The following is a 26,792-nucleotide window of genomic DNA, read 5'->3' as shown; positions in this document are numbered from 1 at the left end:
AATTAATTTTTCCACTATTTGAGTCATTTGTATAACATATATCCCAAATTTTACCATAGTTGTACTCCAAATACTCCAACACTACACCTAAATCTCATACTTCCCTTAACCATGTCCCTTATTTTAGCGTAACATTTAACCACTTATTAACCCTAACCATAACACTGAGTGTCATATAAATGAAATTGTAAACCTTGGATCTTAACTATAACTCTTACTCTATATATGATTGTACTAATCATTTAGTAAATTATATACCTTAGCCTAACCCTATATGTATAAGTATCTAGAAATAATTTTTTTTTTTTTAAGTGATAATATGTATATACACACGCCCATAGAGAGAGAGAGAGAGAGAGAGAGAGAGAGAGAGAGAGAGAGATCATATATGTAGACAAGAAGGAGCTCATATTATGTTTCTTATATAGGCATGTTTTATGGAGAGAGAGAGAGAGAGAGAGAGAGAGAGAGAGAGAGAGAGAGAGAGAGAGAGAGATTATGAGGTCTATCTAGAGAGTAGGCACAAAGAGAGTTAGGGTTAGGGTTAGGTTTAAAATTAGAATTAGAGTTGGGATTAGGGTTAGGGTTAGAATTAGGGTTAGAAATATAGTTAAGATTAGAGATAGAGTTACGGTTAGGGTAAGGGTAAGAATTAGGGCGAGGGTTAGAATTAGGGTTACAAATATAGTTAGGGTTAGGGTTAGGGTTAGAATAAGAGTTAGGGTTAGGGTTAGAGATAGAGTTAGAATTAGAGTTAGAATAAGGGTTGGAGTTAGAGTTAGAGTTAGAGTTAGGGTTATATTTAGGGTTAGAATTAAGGTTAGGATTAGAATTAGTGTTAGAGTTAGGGTTATGGTTAGTGTTCGGGTTATAGTTAGGGTTAGAGCTAGAATTGGGGTTAGGGTTAGAATTAGGGTTAGAGTTAGGGTTATATAGGTTCGGGTTAAGATTAGGGGTAGAACTAGAGTTACAATTAGAGTTAGAGTTAGAATTAGGGTTAGGATTAGAATTAGGGTTACAAATATAATTAGGGTTACAAATTGAGTTAGAGCTAGAGTTAGGGTAAGGGTAATAATTAGGGTTAGGGCTAGAATTAGGGTTACAAATAAAGTTAGGGTTAGATTTAGAGGTAGGATTTGAGCTAGATTTAGAGATAGAATTAGAATTAGAACAAGAGTTGGAGTTAGAGGTAGGGTTAGAATTAGGGCTAGGATTATGGTTAGCATAAGGGTTATGGTTAGAGTTAGGGTTAGCATTAGGGTTAGGGTTATAATTAGTGTAAGTTTTAGTGTTAGTGTTAGTGTTAGTGTTAGTGTTATAATTGGGACTAGAATTGAGTCTAGGGTTAGGGTTAGGGTTAGGGTTAGAATTAGAGTTAGAGTTAGGGATCAAGTTAGAGTTAAAGTTGGAGATAGAGTTGGGGTTGGGGTTAGGGTTAGAGTTAGGGATCATCATGGAGAAATAATTTTCATCAAATTGACTTATATATTCTTTCACACTTTTAACATCATCTCAATTGTTGTGTTGGGACTTATAACTTCCCTTTCATGAATTAATTTTTCCACTATTTGAGTCATTTGTATAACATATATCCCAAATTTGACCATAGTTGTACTCCAAATACTCCAACACTACACCTAAATCTCATACTTCCCTTAACCTTGTCCCTTATTTTAGTGTAACATTTAACCACTTATTAACCCTAACCATAACACTAAGTGTCATATAAATGAAATTGTAAACCTTGGATCCTAACTATAACTCTTACTCTATATATGATTGTACTAATCATTTAGTAAATTATATACCTTAGCCTAACCCTATATGTACAAGTATCTAGAAATAAAATTTCTTTTTATAAGTGATAATATGTATATACACACACCCACACAGAGAGAGAGAGAGAGAGAGAGAGAGAGAGAGAGAGAGAGAGAGAGAGCATATATGTAGACAAGAAGGAGCTCATATTATGTTTCTTATAGAGGCATGCTTTATGTAGAGAGAGAGAGAGAGAGAGAGAGAGAGAGAGAGAGAGAGAGATTATGAGGTGTATCTAGACAGTAGGCACAAAGAGAGTTAGGGTTAGGGTTAGGTTTAAAATTAGAGTTAGAGTTGGGATTAGGGTTAGGGTTAGAATTAGGGTTAGAAATATAGTTAGGATTAGAGATAGAGTTAGGGCTAGCGTAAGGGTAAGAATTAGGGTGAGGATTAGAATTAGGGTTACAAATATAGTTAGGGTTAGTGTTAGGGTTAGAATAAGAGTTAGGGTTAGGGTTAGAGATAGAGTTAGAATTAGAGTTAGAATAAGGGTTGGAATTAGAGTTAGAGTTAGGGTTATATTTAGGGTTAGAATTAAGGTTAGGATTAGAATTAGTGTTAGAGTTAGGGTTATGGTTAGTGTTAGGGTTATGGTTAGGGTTAGCATTAGGGTTAGGGTTAGGGTTAGTGTTAGGGTTATGGTTAGGATTAGCATTAGGGTTAGGGTTACAATTAGAGTAAGAGTTAAAATTAGAGGTACTGTTAGTGTTAGTGTTAGTATAAGAGTTAGAGTTAGAATTAGAGTTAGAGTTAGGGTTCAAGTTAGAGTTAGAGTTCAAGTTAGAGATCAAATTTTGATCAGGGTTAGATTAGGGTTAGGGTTAAAGTTACCTTATTAGATTTAGGGTTAGGGTAAGAGTTAGGGCTAGGATTAGGATTAGAATTAGGGTTAGTGTTAGAGTTAGAGTTATATATAGTGTTAGGGTTAGGATTAGGGGTAGGTTTATAGTCAAAGTTAGGGTGAGGGTTAATATTGGGGTTAGGGTTACAAAAAGAGTCAAAGTTAGAGTTAGGGTTAGAATTAGGGGTAGGGTTAGAATCAGGGATAAAGTTAGAGTTGGAGTTAGGGTTAGAGTTAGAGTTAGAGTTAGAGTTAGATTTAGGGTAAGAATTAGGGTTAGGATTAGAATTAGCATTAGAGTTAGAGCTAGGGTTAGAATTAGGGTTAGAGTTAGGGTTAGGGTAAGAATTAGAATTAGAGTTATAGTTAGGGTTAGAGTTAGGAACATAGTTATAGTTAGGGTTAGAATTAGGTAAGGGTTAGAGCTAGAATTAGGGTTAGTGTTAGAATTAGGGTTAGAGTTAGGGTTATATAGGTTTGGGTTAAGATTAGGGGTAGAATTAGAGTTACAATTAGAGTTAGAGTTAGAATTAGGGTTACAAATATAATTAGGGTTATAGATTGAGTTAGAGCTAGAGTTAGGGTAAGGGTAATAATTAGGGTTAGGGCTAGAATTAGGGTTACAAATAAAGTTAGGGTTAGGGTTAGGGTTAGATTTAAAGGTAGGATTTGGGCTAGATTTAGAGATAGAATTAGAATTAGAACAAGAGTTGGAGTTAGAGGTAGGGTTAGAATTAGGGCTAGGATTATGGTTAGCATAAGGGTTATGGTTAGAGTTAGGGTTAGCATTAGGGTTAGGGTTATAATTAGTGTTAGTGTTAGTGTTAGTGTTAGTGTTAGTGTTAGGGTTATAATTGGGGCTAGAATTTAGGCTAGGGTTAGGGTTAGGGTTAGGGTTAGAATTAGAGTTAGAGTTAGGGATCAAGTTAGAGTTAAAGTTGGAGATAGAGTTGGGGTTAGGGTTAGATTTAGGGTTAGGGCTGGAGTTAGGGTTAGATTTAGGGTTAGATTTAGGTTTAGAGTTAGAGTTAGGGTTAGAGTTAGGACTGGGTTTATGATTAGAATTAGGGTTAGGATTAGAGTTAGAGTTACATATAATGTTAAGGTTAGTATTAGCATTATATATAGTGTTAGGATTAGGATTATGAGTATGATTAGGGTTAGAGTTAGTGTTAGGGTTACAATTAGAGTTAGAGTTATAATTTTAGTGAGGGTTAGAGTTAGAGTTAGGGTTAGAATTAGGGGTAGGGGTAGGGTTAGGGTTAGAGATAGAGTTGGAGTTAGAGTCTGGGTTAGAGTTAGAATATGGGATTAAATTAGGGTTAGATTTAGAGTTAGGATTAGAGTTATAGTAAGGCTTAGGGTTAGGGCTACAATTAGGGTTAGGGTTAGAATTAGCATTAGATTTAGGATTATAAAGGGTTAAGGTTAGGGTTAGGGGGAGAATTAAAGTTAGAGATAGAGTTAGAGTTAGGTTAGGGTTAAACTTAGATATATATACTTATATATACTTATATATACTCTTATATATATAAACAAATAAATCGATACTAATTTTATCAAAAATAAAAAATTAGAATATATATATATATATATATATGTGTGTGTGTGTGTGTGTGTGTGTGTGTGTGTGTGTGTGTGTGTGTATGTATATATACATATACCTATATATATATATATTCTAATTTTTTATTTTTGATAAAATTAGTATCGATTTATTTGTTTATATATATATATATATATATATAATGCCAATAGTCATCCTTCTCGAGGCACTTATTTTAATTCAAATCGTATCCAACACCAAAAAACCATTACGATTTAAATTAAAATAGGTGCCTCGAGAAGGATGACTCTCGGCATTTTATATATATATATATAAGTATATATAAGCTAATATAACTATATTTAAAAATAAATATATAATTCAATACTAACTTTATATATATATATATATATAAAGATTTTAAATAAAAATATTATCCAAATTTCTTCAAAGTAAAGATAATTTAAAATTAAAATATTGCATTGCTTGCTCCTAACCATAACCATCCAAATTTCTTTAAAAATGTCTTCCATGGTGTGCGGCGATTGCTAATAGCTTATATATACTTATATATATAATATGCCGAGAGTCATCCTTTTCAAGGCACCTATTTTAATTCAAATCCTAACTCACACAACCATAGGATTTGAATTAAAGTACATATAGAAGGAGGACTCTCGGAATATTATATATAATTATATATAAGCTAGTTGTAGCTATGGTCACTTTTTTAAGACCAACATAGATGACATAAAAGTTGTGATAATATAATTTATATTGATAATAATTATATTATATATATTATATTTAATTGGTCATATAATTATATTAATAATTATAGTGTATAATCATTATATTATAGTATAACATAATTATTATTATATTATATAATTATATCCATAATATGATTATTCACTTGGTGAAGGGGCACCAACGCATATGAAGACTCATTCTTCCTCTAATGAATTTTTAATAAAATATACACAAAAAAATCAACAATAAAATCCACTATTTCTATAATATCGTACCGAGCAGTGGCTGATTCTCAACTTTGTAGCTTGATGCTACCGTTCATATTACATAACAAAAATATTACAAGCACTTCATATAACCACCACATGGGCGAGATGTCATCAAGATAGAATCCTTTCTTAAATTATTCTAGTACTTGAGCTTTTGTTGCTAGGCTTCTTTTGATTCAACATCCTTACAATATGAAAAATATACAATTGGCATGCAATACTCAAAGCAATTGCTTATGATAGTGAGGTAGCTTCGGCATCCCCAACAGGTCACAGAATTAATTGAGTTGAAGCCTGAGACTTCAGATGATATAAATTGCCTTTTGAATTCTCAAAATGCTAATAATTTCAACATGTTTGCAGATGCAGTACAATTTAGTTCTTATATCCTGGATTGCACTAGATTTTTTCCACTCTACATGAAAGAAGTATTTTTTCATTTAGATTTGAAAGTGGAAGAGTGTGCTACAAGATCATTTTTGCAGTAATAGTCATCCACACATGGTCCAAATGAAAACCTTCATTTCCCTAGACGTTTTCCACAAGGCCTCTTAATGTTATCATATTCGTTATAGGTGCAGCAGTTTCAGAACCAATACTCAGTGCTTCCACAAGCATTAGAATGACAGCTTCCATGTTTGGCCTGGTTTCGACTTCTTGGAGAATACATAGACAAGCAATTTCACATATAGCATTAAGTTCCTTTTGAATGATATTCTTCAAAGTAGGATCTGCAATGTCTGCCATTTTATCATTACATTGGAGATATTCTTTTGCCTGCAGACAAACACAAGTTGATCTGAAACTCAACATGAGAAATCTTGAATAAGTTTTAGAATGAACAAGAAGAAACATGTGCCAAGATTAGCATGATGAAGAGAACCAGATTGAATATACAGAAAGAGACATTAAGAGGAACTTCTGCAGGCAATACTTTTATCAACAGGATACAATGGAATGTAAAGACAAACAAATGTCTTGGGTGTAAAACACCTATCATACAATATAAGTGATTACCGAATCAGTAAGCGTCAAAATACTCTGGTTTGAAGCTTGTCTGCCTGAAATAAGCTCCAGGAGAAGTGCACCAAATGCATAAACATCAGCAGCTCTGCCACTCTCCACTGTGTGTGTCTGTAGTTGCACTACTCTCTCTTTATCTGATTTCAAATCTAGCTCCAATGCTTTTTCTGATACCTTCTCTATACCTGTAATCTACATTATCAAGTAATTCTGTCCAGTGTCAACAACAGAAACTAATGGCTAACAAATTCTAACCAGTGAAAAAACATAATTTTCAAAACTGTCAATGGCTAATAAATTCTAACTAGTGAGGAAACATACTTTCAAAATTGTATTTGATTTTCACTACTGAAACATTTTGAAATGCTCCTACTAATAGCTCTAGTACCTCCTGTTTAGTTTATCAACCAAGGAAACTGTTACATCTGTTGTTTATGGTTTCAAATGAATTGCACTTTTTTAGGGAGAGCTTGACTCCTGTTGAATTCATTGTTTTTCTCATAGATTGATAAGAAACAAGGTTAAGGAGACAGGGTACTTCAAGATGTTGGAGACTGTTGCCCGTACCAGTAAGGCTAATTTTCAAATAGGAGATGAGGACACCAGTTTTTTTGATATAATTTAGTAATTTCCAGAAAATATCACAACAGAACTTTGAAAACAAGAACAGTGATAAAGTTTAACTTGTTGAATGAAAAATGAAATTAAATTGCTTATGCTGCCAGGACCATAGCCAGTCTAAATGATTCAGTGAAAGTAAGGTAATATAGGTGTTGAGAAAACTCAATTTTGTTGTCTAGACAGTAAAGGAATTTATCTTTAGACCATTTGAGTGACAGGAAATCAGTCATGCAACTGTTTAGGTCCCTAATTCTACTTAGTCACTAGATCCAATCACCATATAGTATATCTTTGCATGAATTATTGTCTTCCTGCAGCATACTTCCATTATTTCCCTTTGACTTTGCTTTGTTGCAGGCTTATTTTATTTGTTTGACTTCCTTTTCTTTTTTCCTTTTACTGCCTTTTGCCATAAGTTTTCTGGCAGGAGATGCCAGCCAAAAGAGCCCAATACATCAAATGTTTCTGGGGTTATCTTCGGTCCCCAAGAAATGTCTCCATCTCCAAGACGTATCTCCTAGGTCTCCAAGAAGCATCTCCAGTAAACATAGCAACAAACCATTATTTTGATCTCAACCACAGGCCCACAAAAGGGACACAAAAAAAATGCCTGCTAACATACAACCTTTTCTTCCACTTTTTTAATTATACATTCTCTCATTACTTTATTTTATTTTTCATTTAGAACAAAACTAAATGGTGAAAATTTACCCAAGAAAGGAAAAACATCTAGTTATTTAAAGGTCGTTATTCTTTTCTTCTTTGATCAAACATGGAGATTACATGAATTAAACTGCAAAGCCTTCGTTTTTATGTCTCATACTCAGGAAATTTTCAAAGTTAAAATCCTGTATTTCCATTCATTCAAATAGTCATGTTTCAAAGTTTTGCACTGTTAGTCCTTTCTATTTATAGTCGTTTCTAGTTCTACTAACAAATTTTGCATGGTTAGATGATGACCACAAGCTCATTAAAGAAGAAACAACGACTATGTTTATGGATTGGGGGTGGAAGAACAGGTCAGCATATAAAAATAGCTAGCAAGCATATGTCTAATGCCTTTTCAATTTTCAGTCAAACATCATAAGGATTCAGTCTTCAAGGACAACTTGCTGACAACTTGACAGAGTCTGGCAGAGGCATGAAAGGAAATCAAAAGATCAAAAGCACAAGTTTAATGACATGAACCTGCCTTCACCTTAAGGCAATGCATGGTTGTGTTAAGTGTGGCAGACAAGTCAGATTTCGAGTGAAGTACATCCAGTCACATCACAAAGTGTACAGTTCACAACTTTGAGTGTAACCGATTCAAGTTCTTGACAGAGTTTAGGTAGGACCACAAGATTCATATATTCCGTTAGACCACATAAGGTCTATATTGGTCACTAGCAGACAACAGTCCTGATAAAGACAGGGGTTCCAAAGTTTCTAAAGTCTTCCATTGAGAATTCTATTAGGCAAGAGTTTTGGACTCGAAATTTGTGTTATGAATTTCCAATTTTCATTCGGATAGAATATTAAGGTTCAAAAGAACATATCATTCCCTTAAGAAGGGATCCAAACAGTATGAGTTGTAATATGCACAACACTACACTCAGCACTCTCAGAAGGGCACCAGATTGTAGGGCAACATTGTTATCATCAGAAGCAGTTGTCCAGACATACAATGTCCAAACATGGAACCTCTCTCCATAACTTGTTTTTGGTAGATGGTTGAGTAAATCAATTACTAAAGACTCACATGCACATATGATGTATGACTAATATTCTTAAATCACTAAACATGACATTATCATGGATTAGATAAGTAACAGATTGTTAACATACTATGGTTTATGATTATCGACTGGTGACAAACTGGTATTGAAAATAGAGAGATTAGTAATTTCCATGATCATCCATTCAGTCCAGGAGACCACATTGTTATTTAAAAAGAAATGAATAAGACTTAATTTTATTATTGATATGTAGAAAAAGAAACAAACTCATTCTTACAAGCAGAACCTGAAAAATAATACGTTTGAAGTTAGAACTGGTAAGAATTCAATATAAAACTGCTGATTCTGGTAAGCCTAATTCGTGACAAAAACTTTTCAAAATGCACCTTTGCTGCGTAGTCTTCAGTTAGGAGAACATTCAATGAACTGAACTTTCCATGGAAGAACAAAGGCGGATTACATGAATAATGCAAGTAGGACAACCCATATGCAGTGCCGAGTGCAATCCTCATTCTTTGCCTCCATGAAAGTTGTTCACCACCTGCATAAAGTACCTCACATGTATGATCACCATAAGAGAATTTCTTAACATTGAAACAAGAAACAGAACCTTAACACTCAAAAAGCCAGATGGGAATAGTAATAGCATAATACACACCATGCAAATTTTCTGAAAGTGTGCTGTTTGGAGCATACTGCAAAACGATCATCCTGTTTCACATCAGTAATCCATGAAACATATGGTAAGTCAACATCATAAACGAAAAATGTAGTTGTTTTTTTCAACAGTATGATCTTTAAGTGTTTTAACAGATAATGAGCTCTTTTGCTTGTTGCTCATACATCCTTCCAATAAGTTCAATTGCATGACGAAATCTTTGTGTTGAATTATAATTAAATAAGTCTTGCACAAATCCATTGCAATGAAAAAATGGGCCCACAAAATACTCATATTTCCTGAAAGTGAGCCGTTTGGAGCATACTGTAAAATGTGCCCACAAAATAGTTCCTCTAGAAAACCCTTAATCTATTATGCCACCTATCACTAATTTTATCCTTGTTTGGATAACATAATGTCACATACCCACCAGGTACATATATGATAACTATGTAATATATGCATATTGAATATAGAATAAGAACATAATAATAAAAATGGTAGAAAATAAATATATAGGTTGATTTGTTTTTTATGTGCAGACTTAGTGGCATATTCGATAGGATGTGTCCCATCAAGGTGATATGTCACCTCATCACTAGCATGTATCAATTACTAATTATGCTTAACTAGGTATATAACATGCCATCTTGTGTTCGAGATTCTTGGACCTCAAAGCATTGTGAGAATGCTTCAATAAACATTATTTTGACAAAATCTAGACTAGTGACCATCGACTAATGACTATTGAGGCCAATGACTTAATTGTCTAGAAGTGATTCTTATTGTTTAGAACCATTCAATGTCATTGAAACGATTTGATCTTCATTTCAGCATATTTATAATAATTAGTTTCAATCCATCCAAGATTAATCTTTATGTGCATTGATTATTTTGCAAATTATGATTAGAATCTTTATAGTTTTTTGGTTGGAGGAATAATCGTTGTCAATAGAAAGGGTATCAATAAGAATCAAGCAATAATTTTTTTGGATATTGATCAATGTTCTTAGTCTTTGGCAAATTAACAAATTTGATTGATTATTGATGTTAAATAACTTCATTGGTGGAAGTTCTTTGATGCAAAACTGATCATTTAATCACTGTTAAAAAACTCTAGAGTCCACAAAACCTCAGCAGGCCTAAAACTTCCCTTGGACAAAGAACTTGGAAAACCTAAGAAAAAATTTTGAACATTAAAAGCACATCAATTTGTAAAGAAAAAATTAAAATTAATAAAAATGACTAGAGAACTAATAGGTATTTATTCCTTATTTATAGGGCAAAAATGAATTTTATAATAGTTAAGAAGAGATGTGTTTCATACCCATTCTGACATGTCTCAAAAACCAAAGGTGTTCCTAGAAACACCCCAATACACAAGGTTCTTCTAGCTATCGAGTCATGTCATCTCCAAAGTTTGTAGCTTAAAACTTGACCTCTCCTCCAGAAACCTTAGTGAATAATATGTTAACGAAATCTCAATTTCTATCCTCTATCATCAGCCTTGCAAACTCATTAGTAGTTATTTGTTAGTAATGATAGTGAAAGCCACTATAGTCTTCTCGTTGATTTTCTCAATTGCCTTTCTACAAAGACTCAACAATGATGTACAATTATTCACTTTTCTTATAGTGTCATGATTTACTAACTCTTGTTCTTTTAAAAAGGTCACCATGATGGTAATAAAAGATCTTTGCTGATGCGGAAGCATTCTTGGGTCGTTGGCAGTCTTGCATCATCCAAAAACAATTTGCTTTGTTTTTTGTTTTTTTGTTTTTTGTCTGAGTGTTTGAGGTGACGATCACTTGATCACACGTTCTAGATTATTCAAACTTGGTTTCTTATTAAGGACCTATCATGGATCATTCTCCTAAGGTTGCATGTCTTTATGTTTTATATTCTTGGAGATCTGTTTCATTACTCTTGGGTGGTGTATTCTTCATTGGCTCTTCAGATGATGCATAGCATTTTGCTTATGTGATGTTCATCTTTGCTTGTGTGGTTTCGTGGCTTTACATGTGGGCTCTTGGATCATGTGACGACCTATATGTAAGGCCATTGATGTTCTTATGATGTATTATGTATTTAGTCATTTAATTTTAGAGAGTCAATCCTATAGCTTGACACATTTCCTATTTTGGGAATTGTGATCTTAAAGCCGACCTGTGTATCGTGATGGCTATAAATGTAATGTAAGATGTATCTTGAGGGAGCATCATTATCAGTGTTGGTAGAGATGTGATAGCAGAGGTTAGGAAGCAAGTTGATCTATAATATAGATTCTTTGTATTGGTCACAACCGGGAAGGCCTTACAACCTGACACATTTGATGTTCATTTGAGGTAATTTGGATCTTCTATTAATAAAGGAAGTTATTTTCAATTGTATCTTGTTGTACTTTTGTTGTGTGACTTTTCACTAGGGGTTTGGTCATCTCCTTTGGGGATATACCGGCCTTGTACTGCATCACTACGTAATATCATTCGTTGGAAATAATGGAAGCCATTGAGTATCTCCATCCTCAAATATCTTATAGGTGTTAGCATGCATGTTGATGGCATTCCTATGGGAGAGTATGTTAGCATTGTTGGCGAGATGTTTATGTGTTGCATTCATGATTGTGTTTGTCAATGATATCAACATATACATTGTTCTATAAAGATTACTAGAGTTGCAGAGGAAGAAATGTTCAACACAGTCAACGGATTGGGTTCTACACGCTTGGGAAAATATTTAGTGGTCTATACAATTGCTACAGTTATGTACACGGAAAGAGATGTGAAGATATGTCAGAGTCATGCACTATTTTCTGGAGGTAGCTTTCAGAAAGAATTTCTAGAAAGTAGGTCAAGTAAATTGGTTATATCTTTTAGTAGAGATGGAAGTCTGTTTAGCGCAATTGAAGGAAGGTCAAAGACAATGTCAAGATGCTATATTCAAGATGGCGAAATCAGATATTCATTCTATGAGGTTTGGTGAATATTGTTTAGCGTATGTTTCCCAGGAAGCCGACTCTTGATAAAATCATTATGGGAAGTGTTAACTATAATGTAACGTGTATTGTTACATCTTTATGTGGTCCTATATTATTCATTGTAAGTTGGGGAAGCCTCAAGGCCGACTCGATACTAGTTATTTTAACTTGATATAAAGGAAAGTTTGTTTCCTTGTGGATTAGTATCCAGTGCAGATGTTTTCTAATCAATGAGATCATGGTGTTATGCGAGCTTCTGGATGCAAATTATGAGCAGAGATTGATGTTGAGAATGTATTGTGAGCTTCAAAGGAACAATATTGGCAAAGGACTTGTTGTTTAGTCAATTCAGAACTTAGATATGATATCCAGAAGATTGTTTAGTGAAGATAGTCTGAGGCTATTTGAATAGTGGGTTCAGTTGTCCTCCTTTCAACTCCTAACAAAGTTGGCACAACTCCTAATAGAGTTGGAATCTCTTGACAAAGATTCAAAATCTCCTAACAGGGACTCATATGTACTGGTTGTATTTCATTGGCTTCTAACAGGGTGTATCCTTTCACAAGTAACTTTTATATTAGTATATCATCTTGTGGGCATCATTCCCACCGGGGTTTTCCCTCTAATCAAGAGTTTCCCTAGTTAACATATCTAGTGTTGTTGTGCATGGTTATCTTTCTATGATTGTTGCATCTATTGTTTACATGTTTTAGAATTAATAAAAATATTGAGAATTGTTTTAAATGCATAACTAATTCTTCCCCCTCCCGTCCTCCCCCCCCCCCCCCACCAAATATCTTGGTGGACTTTACTTTCTAACAATAGGGACATCCGTGCAAACCATATTCATTCTTAGAAGAACAATAGAAAAATTATCATAAACGCACATCATATCATTTGGCAATTACATGGTATCAAGAGATCAATATTTTGAAATAGTGATGATAATTCAATGTGAAATGTGTAGTGAGCTTTGAACTCTTTGATTCTTTAACAGAATGGCTTTTGACATTTTGTAATTAAATTTTACCACTATTCTTGTTTTCAAAGTTCTATTTCATGATATTATTTGGAACTACTAAATTATATTAAAAAATGCACCCTTCCAGTACACCTCTCTCATATTTTTGAAAATTATCTATACCAATATAGGCACCAATACCTGAACTCTCCAAGTATCTTTGTCTCCCAGTAACTATGAATTTAGTGCATATCACAATGCCATGACTATAAATTAAAAATCCTTATTGGTATTTTACTAATTTATTAATTTTCTCTCAAACTAAAGCTTCCAAGTGGAAGTGTGGTAACCCTTCAAGTGAAGGGTAATCAATCCTATGGAGGAAGCATAGTACAATCGTCCAGAAAATCCATATTAATGCTTCACCTTTTAGCTTTCCTTGTGGCACTACAACTATTGCTTCTCTCAAAATCAGTGATCTCATCTACACAAAACATTCTCCCAATTTATTTTATACTTCATTTTTGCTTAATTTTTTATGCTCATTTAACCACGGGCAATGACATTTCCCTCCTAACCATAGACAAATGACCATCATCTCCCCCAAGCATTGCAAACTAACTTATTATTGTCTATGCTATAGTATTGTATGTATTACAATTACCAAGAGAGGAAGACTTAATCTTCCTTTATACCTATCAGCGGTGCCCCTTCACCAAGGGTAGCTACTCTTCACATGTGACCCTATTAATTTAATAAATGTCTCATATAATTAATTATATATTAATCACATAATTAATATATAATTATATTATCACAATAAATATAATTATTTTATTATCAATAGGGACAGGATTAGGTGTGGATTATTCTCTAACATTTATTCATCTATCCATCCTTCTCCTTGACATTGATTAGTAGGGTGGTTGATCTGAAACCCTTTCTATAACTTACTTCAATTTCGTCCCTTTATTTGATTTGACAAATCATTATTTTATCAATATAATAATTATATTATCAATAATATAATTTATCACAATAATTATATTATCAATATAATTGTATTATCACAATCTTTATGTTATCTATGTTAGCTTGAAGGAATCCAACCATAACTACATTTAACATTAACACTCTTGCTTAGCTAGGGAGGAATCCTTCTCGATAGCTGAGTTATGTAGTGATATCCATCATCACTACTCCCATGAAAGGAAATGCAAATGAACACAAGTGCTCATCACATAATCATTCATCATGACATTCACTATGGCTACTCCTAGAGGGTGAATAAACATGTGCTAAGTCATGGAGTCTCTCACATGACATCCATCATAGCTATTCCTACAGGGTGGATCCATCATAGCTACCCCCATGTATGGAAATAAAAATGAGCACAAGTGCCCATCACAAAATCACTTAATGTGATGTCATCATCTCATCATGGCATTCACCAAGGCTACTCCCAAAGGGTGAATAAACACATGTGCTAAGTCATATAGTTTCTTACGTGACATCCATCATGGCCACACACAAAGGTAGATCCACCATGGCTACTCCCTCAGGGTGGAACAAGGGATTTCAACTCAAACTTCTCTCTAATAGAGAAGAATGCATTGACAAGGGCCTGCACCTCAAACTTCTCTCTCATAGAGACAAATCCATTAACAAGGCTTGCACCTCAAACTTCTCTCTCATAGAGAAGAATGCATTGACAAGGGCTTGCATCTCAAACTTCTCTCTCACAGAGAGGAATGCACAATAGCATAGTTTGCAAACTTAGACTCAGAGAGTACTTGGAAAGCCCAAAATTTTCAACTAGCTGAAAACTTGGCAAAAACTTAGCAACTTAGAAAGAACTCAAAAAAAAATCTCTTAAAGAAACATATTTATTTGGTAAAACTCAATAAGAAAATGTATTAAATTAAAATTGACATCTTGAAAGAGGAAATGCATGGTTTTATAGAAAAAATAGCATGTGAAAAATAGGTTTTAACTAGTGCTTTACCTTAATCGACATTTTTATCCATGGTTCTTTTGTCTATTAAAACATGAGAATTAAATTTCTATGCACTATTGAATTACTCGAGGAGTACTCAAAGAGTTAGAAAAGTATGCACCATAGTACATCTCAAGGAATCATTGACACTAAGACTCCCTCTCAGCAAGGACTTTATTCTCCACAATTCCTAGCTTGTCTCAAAAAATGCACAAACTTCACTTTGGCAAGGGGCTTGGTGAGAATATTGGCCATCTGATTGTCGGTGCTAATATACCTCAACTAAATAGCATTCCTTTGCACCATATCTCTAATATAGTTATATTTGATCTCCACATGCTTTGACCTATCATGAAATACAAGTTTGAAGTTTGCATTGCACTTGGTGAATCCCTCGCTCACCAAGTATCCATCTATTTAGGAATATCCCGACTTAGGTGTTAGCAAAGGGGCCTTTCAACCTACAGACATGGAACTCCATCGCATGAATCATAGTCCTCTAACTGCTATAGTTTCCTGATCACTAGAAACCATCTTGACATGATCTACTCCCTTGGAACCAATACGACCAAGATCCTCGGATGTCAATTGAAGTAGATCCTCTAGCTTCTCCCTCTGACATGGAAGCATACCCTTCTCACATGGTCCCAATCATGGAAGATACATTTCTTCAAGAATGCAATCAAGTCAGAGTTGTTTCCAATGACTCCAAACGAACGAATCAGCCTGCTCCGTTATTTTTGTTAATAGTTTGTGACTTCCCTTCTTGATTTTATTCCATGTCACTTTATTCAATTCATCTTGCAGATTCTTAGTCAAAGTATTGGACTAAGGTCTAGTCCATCGTGTACCAAATTTTGTGTCCAGAACTGAGCGTCCTCTCTTGGTTCCTTCTATAATCACACACCACATTGGCACCTACAACACAAGCTCGCTCAAGAAGACATCACTCAGTACAACGCAACAGACATCGCTCAACACAACAAATGTGCAACGCAGATGAGCTTCATCGCTACCTAGCTCCATACCATCTTCATTTTACATTCGCAGGTGAAACAATTTACATGGAACTCAGCAACATTATTTAAGTCTCTCATGATGCCTTGAGATGATAATACTCCACACACTACACAACCTTTCATTGTAACTATTACTTTATCTACTGTTGTGAGCAGCTCATTTTTATTCAGCAAGTTAGCTCTACAATTTCAAACTAGTGCTATCAATGCCAATCCTCAACTTATTGCATTATGAAGCCAACGAGCACAAACTAAGACACATTCACCATCTTACATTATGACCACCTAACAACCATATAATGAAATCATCAATCTGCTTGACCTTTTTTGCAACTTGGATCATTTCATAAATCACCTCTTCCATAGCATCTGTAGTAGGTCTTACAAACCATTCACATTACAATATCGAAATCTCATACCAAAAAATACATAATGGCCACTACATATAGCTACATTGTTAACCAGATCTGCCAGTGCAACTGATATGCACTTTTCTTCACTTCACTTGAAAACTGCTATAATTATTTCATTTTGAACCTGCACAACTTTATGCCATACCAAATCTGATATAGCTGCTACATCAACTTTTGTCAACTATTGATTAGCATCCTATATAGCTGCAACTATCATTAATAATTATCAACTTCATTGCTTCATATAATACTGTCACTGGTTTTTCACATCATCTGCAGTATCTCCATCGCAATACAGCTAATTGCAATCCAATTCTATTTGACCATCATCCTCTGTATACAGAAAAGTCACACTTCACTTGTTATTATCGTGGTCTCTTCTTAATGCTCATGGGATTCTGTACACAATGAAAATTACTTATGTCCTCTTCAAAATATTGAAGTCTTCATGCATTATTGGCTGCATATATATTACAACATTTGTAAAAGTATGAGATCAATTTGAATATAAATTGGCAAGCCGGAAAGTATTTCTCTCCATTGTTACAACCTGTAAATGTATGTTTTATGGTATGCAAAGACTAAGAACATTGACTTTATTTGCAGCACCACTAACAAATCCATGTTTGAAACCATGTATGCTATCTTTTTTGCTTCTTCTACACTATTGCAGACATACGGTGCAGTTCATTAATCTATCTTGCCATTTTGGTCACACGAAAAAATTACAGTCAATATCTATTGGAACTGTATGCAGAATCAAGCGATCACCTTTCCTCTCATTATTGCAAACGGTCAAAATATAAACCTCATAGGCTTGAGAGGAGGGCTTGCTCTGACACATTGTTATTTTTTATGCTCATTTGACCATGGGCAATGGAGTTGCCCTCCCAACCATAGATGAACAGCTATCATCTCCCCAAGAACTGCAGACTAACATATTATATTCTCTGCTATGATAGTGTATGTATTTCAATTACCAAGAGAGAAATATTTATACTTCCCACCGGTGGCACCCATTCACCAAGGATCACCACTCCACCACATGTGGCCCCATTAATTTAATAAATGTCTCATATTATTAATTATATATTAATCATTTATATTATTAATATATACTATATTATCACAATAAATATAATTATTTTAATGTCAATAATTATACTGCCAATATAATAATTACATTATCACAACCTTTATGTTATTTATGTTGGCCTGAAGGAATTTGACCATAGCTACAATTATCATTAACAAAAATGCCTATTGGAGTCAAGGACCAGCATCCCTTGTAGAGATCTGAAAACCAAGCCTAGCACGATTAAGGGTCAGTGCCCCAGGCCCCTAGTGCATCCTTTCTCTTGATGTACGGTGTGGTCAATGGAGGCTCCACCACTACAACCCAAATTAAGGCCTTTTGACACCACACGGACCTTCATGGCGCATGCCACTTTTCATAGTTTTATCTCTTTTAAGTCTCAACCCACCATCAACAATTCTATGCAGTGTTGTTAAAGGAGCAATTGCACAAATAAGGAAATGAATAAAATAAGAAAAGATGATTTTTTTGCCTGCTGCCCTTTTACTCTGCCAAGAGAAAAAAATCTGCACAAATTTCGCAGTAAATTACTTACCAAAAAATTCACCTGTAATCTGCCATCAAGTTTTCCATTAAAAAACTTTCCAGCCAAGTTTGTCTCACAAGTTACCAGGTTTTCAAACAATGTTTGATACTTAACTTGGTTGATTGCATTATTTGCATTGAAATCTGTCACAGCAATGGAAGTTTGTTTAATAGCTGTCACAATATATTTTCCTCTTCCTTCAAACTCTTCTAACTCTCATAGGAAGATTTTTGGCACGGTTACACAGGCATAAAATATCTCAATCTTTTCTGGACATATTTTCAAAGAATTCTTGACTTGTGCTTTAAAATTTACCTCTTAATAGTAAAAGTTTCTGCTTACACTCTTCATTCTTTGACCAAAACTCTGATTTTCTATATTCCATTCCAACATTTAAGCTTTAAATTTAGCGATGATTTTAAAACTACTCTTGAGACAGCTTGTAAATAGGAAAATGTCTTATTAAAAAGTAATTTTATGTTTAAATACTCACCACCAAGCTTCCATGTCTTCATCCTTCATAAAAATACTGATGTTCAACAATATAAAAATCATACTTATTTAAAATAGTTCTTATTATTTTTAATTACCTAATTCAATTTTTTACAATTTCTACTTTTACCATTTTACTATCAAAGTAATATAGCTAACTAATATATTAGCTGAGAAGAGTTGTCTCCCTAATAAAGTCCACATCCCTTGACTTAATAGCTCCTTATTAATAGATGATTCTCCCTCAAATTTTGTCTCTGTTTTGTTCTTGGCCTTTCCTTATGTATTGATTGAAAATCCAAATGTTTTGGTACATTGTTTAATATGTATTTTAGAAGGTGCATTTTGTTTATTATTTTTTTTCTTAAGCTTCAATTAGTTTGAATTGTAGATATCAGATCCACTCAGATCCATATTTTTTGGACTGGATATGTTTGTTTGATTAGATCTAGATTCTAGATTTTTAAATTCCTTAGAACTCTGGATTTCCAAACGTTTCTAGCCTCTCAAATGAATTAAAAAATTTGGACCTTAAAACCATATTTAGAATAAATCTTTGGTATTTTGATACATATTTTTACTTTAGTGGAATTCATATGGTTTTCTACTATTTTCTTCATGTTTTCTAAGATATTTAGTAGCAAACCAAGAAATTGACCACAAGCTAGAGAAATTTTGCCCGGTCAGAGTCTTCAAACTTGACCAAACCAGAGGTCTGGAACTCAAAGAAAAAGGCAACACCAACCTTACCACAGATTACACCTTGGTTATCTCTGATACCACTTGTTATATACCTAGCAGGTACATACACAAGTGACATAAATATGTAGCATTTACAAATTAAATTAGAATAAGAATATATAATAGTTTAAGGTGAATGAACAAATAGAGTGATAGATTAGTTATGCAGATTACGTTCACTAGTTTATGTATTGTCAAGGTGATGTATTGCATCTTAAGTGGAAAATATTGACAAGTAGTCATGCTTAATGACCTAGATCTGTAACAAAAAATACCATAAACATATTTCAAATCTTTTGGTAAGGTCAACTTAAGAACACTTGACAAGAGGAGAACACTAGAAACTTAATGTTATGGTAACTGCACATGTTTGTCCATAGACTGCCAAGAAACTGTTTAGCATCTACTAAATGTGTTTTCTGGTCGACTATGCCCACTATAAATTGAAATCACCACACTAGAGACAACTAAGTCTTTAAAATCTAATGTAAGGAACTACGTATAAAAATATGTTCATCCTCGGATCTTGAGACTTGTGGAATTTAAGGAAGATTATTTTCACTTGTTCAGAGACAGATCTGTTTCCTTGGTTTGTAATTAACAATACTGAAGAACGATCAATCTGTTTAACTTCACATATATGATATATTGGTTGTCATGATTTATATATGTTATAACTACATCATACCTGGTCACAAAATCCCTGAAAAAATTGAATTATAGACAGTTGGCAGGAGAAAATAAGGAATGTTTGTTGAGGAATATTAATACCATTTGGTCCACTACACATGCATTCAATCTTTAAATTCGCAGGTAGCGTGTAATGTTTCAAATATTGGAGCTCAAAGTGCATATTCAGATTCTACTGCAAAAGCATTGATGCAATAATTAATAGAAGCATTCATTTTTTAACTGCAATATCTCTGTTGAGCTGCTATATAGGGAAGATTAATAGAAAATAGCAATAATAATCTGTCACCATAATTGTACTTGTGACCTTTTCACACCATCACCCCATTGCAAATAGGGAGCTCCTCCTTTCATCTGGTAGTCTTAGAGTGTTGATAGTAGCAGTGTCGAGTCCAAGCTTAAAGGTTGAGGAGTGGTTAAGTGATCAACTCATCAAAGTTGCAAGTACAGATAACATTATAAAGGTTTGATGGTCACTTTGGTCAAGTTGCTTTGAAAGTTAAAAAAATTAAATTTTGATTGCCCGACTCAGTCACGTATTGAGAAAGAAGATAATAAAAATAAATAAATAAATTTTGATTGCCTAACTCGGTCAAGCATTGAGTAGGTTAACTCATGCACAATGAATCAAAATCTTTGGAGTAATTTGGCTTTAAACAACCCTGAATCTGGGTTGGTTGTTTGTCAAGGTTTAATGGCTTTTGCTGAGCTTTAGTTGTTTCTCTCAGTTGTCACTTTTTATTCCATAATGCTTATTGCTTGTCTTCAGTTATGTACAAAGGTTTGGGCCATTCCAAAATCCCTTCTTTTATTAATCAGAACATAAATGATTATTATGATACTTGTAATGCATTTAAAGACCTCTGCGAGCTTGCAATGCACAAAAGATCAATTTACTCATTGTCTGCACTGTAAATTTGTAATGAACATGATTTCTGTCAGAGATTTAGCAGTAACTTCTGTTAAGATTTACCTATATATTTGATCATGATTATTTCCACAATAATCCTACATTATATGCAGATTTATGCTCTGTGATAAATCTCAAATAAATTTACTTTGTTTAGGAGAGAAGATGACTGCACCCAAAATCCTTGGCTTTGAAGCTTGAAGACTGTTGGAATTGTATGTGTTCAATGCCCAAATTATCAAGAAACAAAGATTAATATGTGACAAAGAGTCACACACAATAGGCATAATTGCAAACAAAAACTAAACAATCCGCCAACCATTGATTAGTCAGCAGTCAACCATGTATTCGAATGCATAACTTGATTGATCTCCAATTTGTACTATTATATGCACATTTGATATTTATTTAATTTAAGTTTCATTTTATATATATATAAAAGTCAATTAAATACATATATCTCATTTATTTTATTGTGCAATAATAATATTTAAAATATAATAATAAATATATATATTACATCAATATTATTAGAATTTTCCGACTAAGCTATACAATAACAACTTCAAAAAATATAAATCAAAAACTGGTAAAACAATGAAACAACATCCTGCATGCAAATTGTGAAGCTCTTACTAACCTGGAATTGTTCTCTTCACAATATCCAATAATATTTACCAAATTCGGATGATGCACTCGAGATAATAATTCTACCTGGATAAAGAAAAATACCATTTTATTAGGTGCATTTCCAAGCATCTCAATTACCAGAGTTATCCAAGCAACCACTAAAGGGACATTATAGATAGTAGGAAGAAACACTAAATGTCATCTCATAATTTCACCTTATATAGTTAGATGGAATCATTTAGCTCAAGAAATTATAAATGACTTTAGATAATCCAACATTCTTTGAACTGATATTTTCTGTGGTAGATGTGTACTTATAAATCTGGTTTTAAATGGTTGATAAAACATACTCAATAATTTCAGGAGAAAATCTTATGAAGGACAAAAGGATTTCAAAACATCAAAACATGAGAAATTTTTATGTCACGAAATTCAAGAAATGATTAGGTAAAATAAATGAAAATCCAGTGTACAGTGAGTAACCAGATGAAGGATCAGGCAAAAATTATTAATTTTTGATAGTCAAATTATTGCCATAGAAATATCCAATCTTTGGCTCATTGTAATGTTCCCCATCTAGTATTTCAATGATCTGTCTTAATAAGTTTTGAATTTTGTTTGTTTTAGCAAGCAAATAACTGAAAACAACAAACTAACGTCTTTGAAAGACACTGATTCAAATAACAAATGTAACTATAGACTGAGATGCAACCACACAGTGCAATTAAAACCCCAAAGCTAACCAGAATGAATAAGATAGGATCAATAATGACTGCTGCTAAAAATCTGATTCCATTCATTTTACTTGAAATGAGCCATAGGGCTCATATTCATGCAGATACATGTCACAAACTATAATAGGAACCTCTAGCATATATGCATTTCATATTGCAACATTGGATGCTTTACCACCGATCACAAGCTCGCATTATCAACCATTTTGGTCTGAGTCAAGCTTAGACATTCTGTAATAAGTAATAACCCTTACAGCGAAAATGTGTTCCAAACTTGCAACATCACTGGTTAGCTTGCATTCCATTAAACACTTTGCATACAGTTATCAAAATATTCTAAAACACATACACATTGAACCACTGTAACTAAAATTATAAATCATAACTTCCCTATAGAATTAGTGTACTGCTCATACATTCCACATGGGTTTCTCGTCAAACAGTTGGCATTCTGCTAGACCATGTTTTGTTTTTTGGTTGCTGTGAATACACATTAAAACTAATTAACATGACATTGAATTCTTAATTCCACATATTAAAGTAGAAATATTAAATTGAGTTTATATTTGTCATCTAAGTCATTTAGTTAGTTTTAGTAACTTTCTATTCTGTCTTTAGTTCTTGATCATTTCCAATATGGAAAGATCTTTTGTAATGTCTTATTTATGGAGCATTCCTCTTTTTTGTTGTATATCAATTATCTTGATCATTTTATGGTATTAGAGCATAGTTAAATTTTTGGCGCTTTTTTTATAACAAAAAATTGTGGTCTTTTACCTAGAAATTTTGTAGAAATTTCTAAAACTTTATTTATCAGTCTTTATAAACCAAAAATCATGCATTTATTTGGCAGATTCTTTATCTAATAAAATTTGTGATCTATTCCTGAAAATTTCGTGAGAAAATTTCAAAAGATTTTTGTCGATATTTTTTAGAATATTGTGGGATTGTTTCACTGTTAAAATCACACGGTTTTTTTCTGCAGATCTGTATCAGAATAGTGGAAAATTGCGGCAAGGCTTTTCCCTAAATTACGCAACTCTGAGGAATTTTCTTCTAAATAAAATACACCACTCTTCTCCTACATATTGTGCCCCTATCTTTGGTCTTTTTGACTGTTGCATCGAAGGTTTCTTCTCGGGCAAAGTTCCTGAGTTGGGTTTTTGTGGCCACGCGACCTGATGTTTTGCCCACACGATTGTGGTTTTTGGCTCACACATCTGTTTTCTCTTAACAAGCGTTTCTTGTGCCATTCCCTACTCATGTGACCTATGTCTACTTGCATGACAGAAGATTTTTCCCAGCACAACAAGGACTCTGTTTGTCATGCTTATGTGTTGCATAACCTGTTTCAGAAACTTTTTTTAAAATCGTGATCATCAAGGGTCGCAGCACAGGAACCTTTTCTTTTTCTTCTGCATGACTTACTTTTCATGCTGAACATAAAATAAGAATTAACCAAGCATGCTGAAAATGAGCTCATGTTCTTTAATACCAAATACCCGTGACTCTTCATTTTCCCTTTCTCTATCTCTTGGAATTCCTTTTCTGCTTGGGACACTACATAATTCAAGATCAGCAGGTGTGGAAGGAAACTAAAGATTCTAAATTGATAAAGCATTCGTTTATGTAGACATACCAAAATGATTGAACAACTTCCAAGGAATAGGAGATATTTGTGAAATTGTATTGTGTAAAACTATTTTGGTATGTCTACATAAACGGATGCTTTATCAATTTAGAATCTTTAGTTTCCTTCCACATCCACTGATCTTGAACTAGTTATTCTTGCAATCTGTTTTTTTTTCTATTATAAGATAAGATGAGATGAGAAATTACACAATTAAAAATAATAATAAAAACACAAACATACAAGTGCAAAACAAGGATCAAAAAACATTATAGCAAAGAGTTAAACTTCTATCTTATTTTCTAAAAAAATTGAAAAAACACTTGAAAACAAAACGGCACAAACTTAAAAAAATTCATCAAATGCTTAACTTAGACACTTAAATCTCCTTTGTGCAAGCTATCCAACACTCCACAATTGATCCCCTTTGGGAAAAACCCATTACCCTTCAAAACACAAAAATGCAGACAAAGAGATTTGAGCATAAAGAGAAAACAAAATGATTAGGTTTTAGGTTGAAATGACCTCGTATGGACCAATTTAGGGTTTTCATAAAAAAGGCAAAACAAAATTGTTTTTATTAAGTTTTTATTCACTTTATTGGGCTCTCCTACGAGTATCCTGTGAGTATGCCCCAATAACGTCTAGGTACTTGCACTGTGCACCCTAGGGGCCCCTAGTGTACTCCAAGTATACTAACATGTACCCATAGTGCACCCAGTGTGCCTAGTATGCACCCGGTGCATACCCACATGGTATCTAGCATGCGGACCCTAACTGTACGCACCCACACACAGTACGTAGGTCCTTTGGGCATACCCTACTATCACAATTGTTTGGTGTTTGATTATCATACCCGCTCTATGTTTAGTTAGACATAACAAAAGTCTAAACTTATATCAACGACCATAATGAAGTCATTTCAATCACAGCCCAATAATGATAATTATGCCGATCGATATTGATCTAAACAAATAGGGATCAAAATATATTTCGATCATTACTAAGATACGATCTCAGATGAAAATATATATATGAACATCGGTTTCGATGCAGTGATCATATGCAAAATACTATTCGATTGGATTATATATATGCGTGTATATATATCAATATGTAGATCATTTTGGTATATATATATACATATGTATATAATCTTATATCATCGATCATAGTTATTGTCTAACCGAAGCTACGTGCTTTAACACTCCCTCTTAGCTAGGAAAGACAAAGTACACACACACACACACACACACATATATCAACAAGTTCACCTTATTCGAAAAATGATAGCACTTAGCTTGTGATATCAAAGGAAATGCTTGAGAACATCAAGTCCAATGATATTATTCTCAGTTATGGTATGTGCACTGACATCAAGTCTCATGATGTCTACCATAAGAGATCATGGTATATCCATAGATATTAAGTCTCATAATATCCACCATGATAAGAAAACATAAATATCTTCTACAGAAATCACGTCTCATGATATCTATCAATATGTCATTTTAACTATCATGACCTGTCCATGAATATCAAGTTGCATGATATTTGTCATGATAGTAATCTAATCATTGTAAAGTTGTCACCTTATAATGTTAGAGTCAGCAATTAATTATTAAAAGATCGTCACCTTTTAATAATGTATATAGGATAGGCCCATAAATTATAGAATCACACATATGATAAAAGAGTTTACACTTTAAACATCTTTATATAAACATTAATACAATTTTGAGACTTAATCTCAAAAGCTTACATTTCAACCATACCAAGTTTCTTTCTAAAGTGATCACTTTTCACTTTTGGAAGAGGCTTGGTGAGAATGTCAGTTGTTTGATCACTAGTATTAATATCTCCAACTAGATAGCTCTCCTTTCCACAAAGTCTCTTACGTAGTGGTAAGGGATCTCTATATGTTTTGATCTATCATGAAATACCAGATTCACGGATAATTTGATGCAACTTCGGTTATCACAGTAAATGATGGTAGGCTTCAGAGGCTCACCAAATAGACCCACAAGCAATTTTTGAAGTCATAATGCTTCTCTTTCTCCCATTGGGGCTGCAATCTATTATGCTTCTGTTGAACTCTGAGCAACTGAAGATTGCTTCTTGCAAATCCATGAGATCATAGCTGATCCTAAACTGAAACATCCTGATGTGCTTTTCCAGTCTGTCACACTTCCGACCCAATCAAAATCTGTATATCAATGTAGTTCCAAATTGGCATTCTCATATTTAAGTCCATACCTAATGGTACCTTGAAGGTATCTCAATATACGCTTTACAACAACAATATGTACTTCTGAAGGTTTACACATTAACTAGCTCAATGTATTCATGGCATAGCGGAAATTCGGTTGAGTATTCACAAGGTACATCAAAGATCCAATTATCTATCTTAAAGAATAGGATCTACTATTCTAGATTTGACAGTTGCTTCTTTTAGTTTGTGTTTTCAGAATATCAGTAGTGTACTTCTCTTGATTTAGAAAGATGTTCACTGACTTCTGTCTGAAATCCAATCTAACGAAGTAATGAAGAATTCCCTAAGTCCTTCATGTCAAATTTAGAAGCTAGTTCTTTCTTACATTGATTAATGAGGTGGTCTTCTCCTGTAATCAAAAGATCATCAACATAAGGGATTAAAATCAACATATCACCATTAGTTACTTTAAAATAAAGATTTGGATCAGCATCATTCTTGGAGAATCCAAGACTTCG

At 33.6% G+C, this 26,792-nt stretch overlaps 1 protein-coding gene across 2 annotated transcripts in view; it reads right to left on the bottom strand.

Moving 5' to 3' along the window:
- Positions 1-5,185: 5,185 nt before the first annotated feature.
- LOC149568831 (protein MALE DISCOVERER 1-like) overlaps positions 5,186-26,792 on the bottom strand; it is a 67,548-nt gene continuing 45,941 nt past the window's right edge. For both annotated transcript variants that reach the window (XM_089821707.1, XM_089821708.1), the window contains exons 4-8: positions 21,709-21,782; positions 9,248-9,300; positions 8,976-9,130; positions 6,245-6,442; positions 5,186-6,004 (exon numbers count right to left, since the gene is read on the bottom strand). In XM_089821707.1, coding sequence (XP_089677833.1) covers positions 5,756-6,004; positions 6,245-6,442; positions 8,976-9,130; positions 9,248-9,300; positions 21,709-21,782 — 729 coding nt within the window. In that variant the 3' untranslated portion in view covers positions 5,186-5,755. The remainder of the gene's footprint in view (positions 6,005-6,244; positions 6,443-8,975; positions 9,131-9,247; positions 9,301-21,708; positions 21,783-26,792) is intronic.

The sequence above is a fragment of the Cupressus sempervirens genome, chromosome 3 (assembly GCF_028749045.1).
Source record: "Cupressus sempervirens isolate cs-2001-9-10 chromosome 3, ASM2874904v1, whole genome shotgun sequence".
Lineage (NCBI taxonomy): Eukaryota > Viridiplantae > Streptophyta > Pinopsida > Cupressales > Cupressaceae > Cupressus > Cupressus sempervirens.
This window is presented reverse-complemented; position numbering and strand designations above follow the sequence as displayed.